Below are 8552 nucleotides of genomic sequence, written 5' to 3'. Positions count from 1 at the left end.
AGGCGCCCGGGATGCCCTCGGGAGTTGGGGGGGCGGGGTGGGGAGTGTGTGTGTCCACAGCCCCCACAGTCTCATGCCAGTACTGCCTGTAGTAGAAAATGTGGTGGGCAGGGACTCTGAGCACCAGCTCTGCCTCCACCCTGCAGGCCCCCTGGGCTCCTCAGCCCGCCCAGAGGTGACCGCCCTCCTGGGCTGGGCCCTGCTGTGAGCTGCCGGCCAGCACGAGGTCAGCGCAGGCTGGGAGCAGACCCACTGTCCACCCTGCAGGGAGGCAGGCTCCTGGCTGGCGCGCTGTGCTCCCAGCACCATGTCTTACAGCCTGGCAGCCTGGGCAAGTGGCTTCTCTCTTGGGACTCGGTTTCCTGGCCTGCCATGGGCACATTTGTCTTAGAGCTCTTGGGACAGGCAGTCATGCCAGTGGTTGCAGCCCCTGCTTGTCAGGAGGAGGATGGCGGCCGGGGAGTCGTGGACGTGCTGCACTTTCTGCCCCACCCCAGCCAGTCTGAGGCAGAGTCTGCAGGCTCATCCCTGTCCCAGACACAGGGCCCAGTCCCCCCAGCCATGCTGTGGTTCTGCCGCCTGGGCCAGGGCCGGGGCTGGGGCGGGGCCTGCCATGTGGCACCAGCGGCAGGGCCTGGGAGGGAGGGGGGCCAGCTAAAGGCCTGCTGGGCTTTGTGTCCACCTGCTCCTGGTTGAGCATGGTCTCCAGCGGGCCGGGACCTCTGACCATTCAGCATAGCCCTGTCTGGGGCTGGGGCAGCTGGGAGTACCCTCCCCTCCCAGGAGGCCGAGGGGAGACCGGGCTGAGTGTGGTCACAGCCCTGCCGGGGCAGAGGACAGAGCCACCATCATACAGGGCGGGCAGGGGCACAAGCGCCTGACCGGGTGACAAAGGAGCAGTCCCTTCTTCCGGAGGACACTCAGGACTTGGGAGTCTGCAGGGTCCTTCCCCGGCCTGGTGGCTTAGGGAGGCGTGTGAAGGCTTTCCCGAAGGACGCCGTGCTTTGCTGCCAAGGCCTGCCAGGCTGCGGGCTCCCCCACCCCTGCTCAGAACCAGTGGTGCCCACTGGCCCAGCCCCCCTCCTCCCCAGCAGGGGTGGGGCTGACGCAGCCAGGCCACAGTACCTGGACTCACGAGTAGGCGCCGCCCTCCGCTCTGCCAGCGCCAGGTCCCCAGAGGGCCACCCTGGAAGTGGGGGTCCCCTCAGCACTCCACCAGGAGGTACTCAGCCTTCTTTGCCCTCCCCACCGCCCGACCCTCTCCACAGATGGAGGCCACATCTACTTTCTCAGCCTCCTGGGAGTGGAGGGAGCTCACTGGGGTATGAGACCCCGTCCTCCTTGGCTGTGCAGGCACAGGTGTGCAAATTCCCTGCCCTTGCTGTTCTGGGAGGGGGTGACATTCACTGGCACCGTGCTGTGGGGCTGCAGGTGTGGCATGCGGTGTGGCCAGGCTCAGGGGCACGCCCCTGGGTGGCACTGAGGACTCAGGTGGCTCTGTCCTTGCCAAGGGGAAGGGGCCGTAGCAGGTCACAACCTTGAGGCATGGTGCCCTCGCCGACTGGGGCCTGCACTGCGAGGGGTGGGGGCACAGGGAGCCCAGCCAGGGAGGGGACTGTGCCGAAGGGGCGGCCGAGGGCTCACAGGACCCCGGACAGCGGGCATCAGTGGGGATGTCTCAGGACCGCACCCACCATCCGTTCTCAGCCTTACCTGGGAGCCCGGGCCACTTGGTGGTTCTACTGGGCAGGGGCTTCTCGGCCTCACGCATGTAGTAGCCATCCATGGAGCCCCGGGAGGTCTCTAAGCCTGACACATTGTCCAGCCCCAGGGTGGGGCTCAGGAGCCCTGAAAGTGCCAGATGAGCCCAAGTGCACCGTGCACCCACCGTGCTGGGGTGGGAGCAGTCACTTCCCTAAGGAAACAGGTGCTATGAGGAGGGCTGTGGTGCCGCACAGCCCACTCGCCAGCTCCCGGGAGCCACCAGAGCTTGCTCTATTTCTGCTGGAGCGTCTAGAGCTCACTGTAGGGTGGGGGACCATGGCCCAGCATGTCCTGGGGTCATAGGGAGCCACAGCCCTCACCCTCAGTGCCTGGATCAGCAGCCCCTACCTCCTCCCGGGGCTGCAAGTGCAGGGCCCAGACCGCCTCGGCATCCGAGCTCCCCTGCTCTGGGGCCGGCCTCGGGGCCGTGGAGTACAGGTGTCTTCCCGACACAAGCTGGTTCTTGTGAGGCCCGGCCCGTGCACCTCAGTCTAGGTCGTGCACCGCCTGCTCCAGGACCCGACCCACCGCCCCACTGAGGTGCGTGTGCTTTGGCAGCCGTCGTGGGCCAAGAAGAGAGCCTCCTGCTCCGTGTGGGTGAAGGCTCGAGCTAGCAGGGGCCTCACGCGTGTCCTCTCCGGGTGGGGTCTGGGCAGGACTGCAGCAGGCAGAGGAGGGAGGGCACCGGCAAGTCGCAATGTGTGTGTGTAAGCATGCGTGTCTCCATGGGCCTGGGCTCTGAGAATGAGGTGGGTCGAGCCTCACCAGTCCGGTGCTCTGTGGCCACAGGTCCCTGCTGCAGCAGGGACACTGCTGGCTCCTTCCTCTCCAGCCAGCTCAGGGACGCCATGGCCCTCTGGGCCAAGCCCACATGCACCCCATGCTCTCTGTCTGCAGTGAGCGTGTGCTGGGCGCCCTGCCCAAGAGGCAGCGTTCCCTGTAGGACTCTCGAGCTGGAGCTGTTCCTGCGAGTGCTCAGGACCCGGGTGCTCTGGGACCTGCCGTCGGAGGGAAGAGTCCTGGCCTGTCACTCTCGGCAGTTTCTAGCCTGCTGGCCTGAGGGCTGTCCTGGCATGTGCCAGCTCGCAGGGGCAGGCTGCTGTGGGTTCAGGAGGCCACAGGAGGGCCAGTCCCGATGCAGCAAAGGTCGGCAGGGCCCCGCATAGCCCCACACCAGCTGGGCCCTGGTTCCGCTTCCGTGTGGGTCAGGCCTTCTCTGCTCGGGAACCAGTTGGGCCTGAGTGCCGCTGCGTGGGCAGGAAGCCCGCCTGGCCACACAGGTCCCCAGGTGGCATGTCTGTGCCGCCCCAGCCTCAGCACCTGTCGCCTCGCACCACATGCTGTGTCCCGACCAGGTCCCTGTGCTGCGCTCTTCCCTGGTGCCCTGTTGGCAGCGTGGGGCGTGGTCGCCTCTGCCTACCTCGGCATGCTGACCTGCTAGAGACCATCCCCAGCCCACCACTGGTGCCGTTGCAGTCCATCCCCCCAACTCCGGCCAGTAAGGAAGGGCAGGGCTGTGGCGAGGCCCCACCCCTCTCCTGCCGGCTCTCAGCCTATCTCCTGGACCGCGATGTCCTTGTTCTCACAGGACTGACGTCCTCCCTCGTCTCGGGCCGGGCCTTGGTGTTGCTCACTACCTCACACAGACCCGGCTCAGGAACTCGGTAGCAGTGGGTGGAGGGACCACAGGCCCAGGGTGGCACGGGGTAGGGGGGGCACCTGTCCTCCCAGGGCAGACAGGGCATCCCCGGCCTGCACAGCCAGTTGGCAGGATCTGAGCAGCTGAGAAGCAGGCGGGGCCAAAGCAGCTAGCGTGTGCTGGCACTGAGACAGAGGTGGGGACTAGCCATCTGTCTCTGGCTGGGCGTTGCCCAGGAAATGGGGGCATCAGAGCTCAAAGCAGCCATCCAGTCTCACCACTGCCCATCTCCTGGTGCCTCCGGTTAGCAGAAAGGTGAGCCAGGGGTCTCCCACAGGCCTGCTGTGCAGCTTGGAGAACGTGGCCTTCCGCGTGGGCACCAGCTCAGCACCCGCTGTGTGCTTCCGCCCCTCCCCACGATGTCCTTGTGCAGCGCGGGACCTGCACAGCTGTGCCTGGGCCTGGAGCCAGCCTCTGCTGTCCCTGCTGCTCCCCCATCAGCGAGTGTGGGCTCAGGACGGGAGAGCTGCTGATGGACGGCAGGGCTGTGGGCCTCCACCCCAGCTGCACAGAACCCCTGGAGGGCCCGGTGGCTCCCAGGACGGACCAGGTCCCAGGCAATGCTGGCCCTGCTGGCCCAGGGAGCCCACTGTAGAAACCCTGGGGTAGATGTGGGCACTGAGGGCTGATAGGACCTGTGACTGCCCCTCGGGGCCACGGCGGCCCTGCAGTGTGTCCTCTGTCTTCGGGCAGGCCCTCCCAGTGTGGGTGGGAGGAGTCCAGCCGGGACAGCGATGGTGCCTGATGTGCCAGGCTACATCTGAGCCCCACGGTGCTATGAGGGGCTCTGGGGTGCGCCCTTCCCAGAGGACGAACCTGAGGCTCACGAAGGCCAGTCTCTGCAGCCGGGCCGGGGCTCCTTGCAGGCGTGGCCTCATGTGGCTTTCACACCTGGCCTCTGGGTAAGTGCTGGCTGCTCGGTCATCGGGATGTCCGTCGTATCATTTGGACCTCAGGGACTCGGGCTCCAGGGAGCAGGGCTGTGGCCAGGGCTACAGAAAGGTAGCTTGAAGCCAGCACCCAGCCACGCGACCAGTCCTGGGACGGGCGTCCTGCGCAGGGCGTGCCGAGACACCTGTATGTGGAGGGCTTTGGTTACACCCGGGGTCAGCCCGGGTCCTCGGAGTGCAGGTGTGAGGTTCCTCCACCTGAAAGACAGACTGCGTGCAGGACCTGGGTCCAGGCTGCCCGGGCTTGCACCCCTGCCTGCTCACTAAGCCTCTGGGCCTCGCAGCCTCTCGTCCGTGAAGCAGGAGCAGCAGCTTCTGCTCAGGCCTGGAGCGAGTCGGCACGTCGGCACTTGCAGAGCCTCAGGACGGGGCTGGAGCACGGGCCCAGCTGGCGCTAGTTGAAGCCACGGGGTGTCTGTCAGCCCCTTTAGCCAATGACAGGACTGAGGCCCCGAGAGCTGAGTAGGGCCCAGGGCACAGCCTGGAGTGGCAGGTCTGACCCCGGCCCCGCTACCCTCCTGGGGTTGCCACATGAGCACAGCCAGGGCACGTGCCTGTGGCAGAGGGCCACCGTCGTCGGGGCTGGGGAGAGGACCAGAGCCCCGCCTGCCGTCAGGACGCTGTCAGAATCACAGCTCAGTGTCCCTGTGAGCTGTCTGCCCCAGGGCATCCTGGTGGAGCGTGCATTCGGACATGTGGGTGGCCAGCCCAGGGGCCTCCAGCCCTGCAGAGCTCTGTCCCGCCATCTGCAAACCCCGGGCCCTGCTCCCACTGCATGTCACACCAGATGAGACTGGGGCGGTTTGGGGTGCGGCGGCTCGGATCGGGGTGCTGGGAGGCCCCCGTGCGAACAGAGCCAGATGTGTACCTGAGACCCTCTCTCCTGTCCCCACATGAAGGTCGCTGTGTCCACGGGGGGCGATCGGAACAGTGATGACGACAGCGTGCGCGAGGCCTCCAGCTCCCAGCGCAGCGTCTCTCGGGACCCGCTGAGCGACGTGAGTAGCTGCCCCGGGAGGCCCGTGTTAGGGCTCATGGTTCGCCTTTGTCAAAGCACAGCTGTCTGCTCAGGGCCTCCCACCAGGTGGGGTGCAGAGGCTGATGGTTCTGTGTGCAGCTGTCCAGCAGCCACCACTGTGGGGCAAGGGTGGGTGACGGAGCTCCAGCAGTGCTGGGGATGTGCCTGCAGGGTGCTCTTGGTACCTCCCAGGAGACCCGCTATCCAGTGGTCGGCTGTCCTGGGTGTCCGTAGGCCCCAGAGCCCGCGTCTGTTGGCCTAGCTCTGAGGCCTCTGTGGGACTGAAGGTCTGGGCAGAGACAGGGTGACCTAAGTCAGGGGTTGTCAGCATCCTCAGGAGGGTCCTCAGGCCCAGGGTTCAGCTGAGAGGCTTCGGAGCCTAGAGGGGGCAGAACTGAGCAGGAGGGCTTCACGGTTGGATGTGACCAGGGGACAGGACTGGCCCTGCCAGGGCCCCTGGCTCTTCCACATCAAAGCCACAGGCTCAGTGGACAGAGGGCCTGGCCTAAGGTTGGCCGGTCAACTGGCAGCCCACAGGCCCAGCTCCTCTTGTGGAGCCGCTGGGTGGCTGAAGATGGTCTGAACACAGTCGGGAGCCAGGCTCGTGACCCCACTCAAGGAAGGTACCAGTGCCCAGGGAGAGGGCAGGGATGGTTTGGGGAAGAGGAAGGGGCACAGGTCAGCCCTCAACTGGTCCAGGGACCCACTCTCTTGGCCACCCACTCCTGGCCCCCTTAGCTGCCCCCCACGAGACCTGGACCACCCACCTGTCCCCAGCTGCTCTGATATGCTGTGTAGCAGCAACGCCCCTGCCTGTCCAGATGGCCCCAGGGGGCCCCAAACATGCTCCCAGGCCCTCCCTGCCCTGCAGGAGTTGCCTCTATGTCCCAGACCCCCTGCAGGGACCCCTTCTTTGAAGGTTCTAGGGGGACTGTCCTCTGTCCTCTACGAAGCCTTTCTTGACCAGCCAGGCCACCTTCCCTAGGTCTTCCCCTGCTAGGGAGATGAGCAGAGAGCTCACAGAGGCCTGGGCCCCACACTCTGTCCACTCAGCTGGCCATGGCCCTGGCCAGGGCACCTCTGTGGGGGCGGCCTCTGCTGGATTGGACCCTTCTCCCCAAAACTGGCTGGGCCAAAGGAGGACTTGCTGGTCCTGGGGAAGGTCCCAGAGGCGTCTCAGATGGCAGGACCAGGGCCATAGCACCCAGCTCAGGCCTCTCTGTGGCCCCTGCATTCGGGCAGGGTTGGGGCCCCTGGGGATGGGAGCCTTTGCTGCTCAGGGCTGGGCGGCGGCTCGAGGGGCAGGTGGGCGCTCGGGCAGGATGGCGGGGGGCTGGCTCCTCTCTGACTGTCCCCCTTCCTCCCACAGAGCTCCACACAAGCCGTATCCGGGACCCATGCACCCTGCCCCGCTGACTGGTTCTGCCCACGCCACAGCGGGGGGTCTCCGTGGGGCCCCACGTGCTGCCCACTACAGCGGCTGGCTCTGTGCTGTGGTCTCCATCACCGCTGCACCTACATCACAGGGAGCCCCGCCAGACACCAGGACCTGGGGCGAGTCACTGCCCTGTCGCCCTGTGTGAGCTGTCCTCCAGCGCCGTGCCCGACTCCCTCGGCCCTCTGAGAGGCAGGGCTCGGGGCTCGGCTGGTGCTGCGTGGTTTAGCTGGCGAGACGGCACTTTCCAGCAGGCTGTCGTGGCCACGGGAGCACCTGCAGAGACAGTGGTCCCCTGGAGGTCCCCGGCCCCCCAGCCACACAGCCACCCCGGTCCTAGACACGGGCGCAGCAGGGGCTGCTGCTCTCGGTGGCTGTGGGCAGGGCTGGCAATGACCGGAAGAGCCAGCCCTGCGTGCAGGCCACAGGCCACAGTGGTGGGCCCAGGCTTTGCGAGGGCCCAGCTAGGCCCTCGGGGTGGGTGGTGCGCTGGGCTGAGGGCTGGGGTGGAGGGCTGGGGTGTTGGTGGGGCCCCCGGGTAGAGAGGGGATTCAGTTCCAGATGGAGCTGCCATTCAGGCCCAGCCCAGCCTGCTTCCCTCCTGGTGCGACTCCTTTCTGACCTCGATGTCCGAGTCCACCCGGTTCTGGGCCAGGCCCTGTGGCAGAACACCCATAGTCAACCCCGGGTAGGAGACAGGTCCCTCCTGCAGCCTGCGTCCCACTGCAGAACTGTCTTCTACGCAAGGCAAGGCCGTGCAGAGCGCTCCTGCAGAATTCTGTGGGCCCTGGTGCCCTGCCAGGGACCCTGCAGCACCAGGTGGTACAGGCTCTGGCTCATGCGCTGAGATCGGTCCTGGCATGCTGGGGTGGCACCCTCACCTGGTGTGGGTTGGCCTGCCTAGCCATCAGGGTCTCAGCGCCGTGTAAGGGTGAGCGGCAGTGTGGGCACACCATGAAGCAGGCTCGGGAAGGCCCGGCAGCACCCAGTCGGGCAGATCTCTGATGGGCTGCCCAGTGTGGGGCGAGCCGGGCTCTGCCGTGCCTTTGGGCATCCATGTTGTAAAAGCAGGATGAGCTGCATGAGCAAGAGCAGTGTTCTCCGGGACCTCGCGTGATTAGTCAGGAGCGATAGCGCCCTGTGGGGTCCGCCTGGCATGAGGCTCGGGCCGCAGCTCCAAAGCTGGGACCTGAGCTCAGACCCATGCATGCGATCACCTTCAGCTCGCCCTGGCCTGGGCTCCCAGCGATATGTGCACAGTTTCCCATTGGTGGTGATGGTGATAGTGGTGGTGATGGTGTGTTGATGGTGGTGATGGTGATAGTGGTGGTGTTGGTGGTGGTGATGGTGTGGTGATGGTGGTGATGTGGTGGTGATGGTGGTGATGGAGTGGTGGTGGTGATGGTGGTGGTGATGGTGATGGTGGTGGTGGTGATGGTGGTGATGTGATGGTGATGGTGGTGATGGTGTGGTGGTGGTGATGGTGTGGTGGTGGTGGTGATGGCGTGGTGGTGGTGGTGATGGTGTGTGTGGTGGTGGTGGTGATGGTGTGGTGGTGGTGGTGATGATGGTGTGTGTGGTGGTGGTGATGGTGTGGTGGTGATGATGGTGTGTGTGGTGGTGGTGATGGTGTGTGTGGTGGTGGCGGTGATGGTGTGGTGGTGGTGGTGATGGTGTGTGTGGTGG

General features: G+C 65.8%; 1 protein-coding gene across 1 annotated transcript in view; it reads left to right on the top strand.

The window, feature by feature from the left end:
* Nucleotides 1-8552, top strand: part of FBRSL1 (fibrosin like 1) — a gene marked incomplete at both ends in the record, with an annotated part of 66172 nt that overhangs the window by 19990 nt on the left and 37630 nt on the right. Inside the window, 3 exons of the mRNA XM_027771372.1 lie at nt 5313-5411; nt 6801-6830; nt 6869-6880. Of these exons, the coding sequence (XP_027627173.1) occupies nt 5313-5411; nt 6801-6830; nt 6869-6880 (141 nt within the window). The remainder of the gene's footprint in view (nt 1-5312; nt 5412-6800; nt 6831-6868; nt 6881-8552) is intronic.

Source organism: Tupaia chinensis, unplaced genomic scaffold (assembly GCF_000334495.1).
Source record: "Tupaia chinensis unplaced genomic scaffold, TupChi_1.0 Scaffold000211_1, whole genome shotgun sequence".
NCBI classification, from domain to species: Eukaryota; Metazoa; Chordata; class Mammalia; order Scandentia; family Tupaiidae; genus Tupaia; species Tupaia belangeri.
The sequence above is the reverse complement of the archived record's forward strand: the minus strand, read 5'-3'. Positions and strand labels throughout refer to the sequence as shown.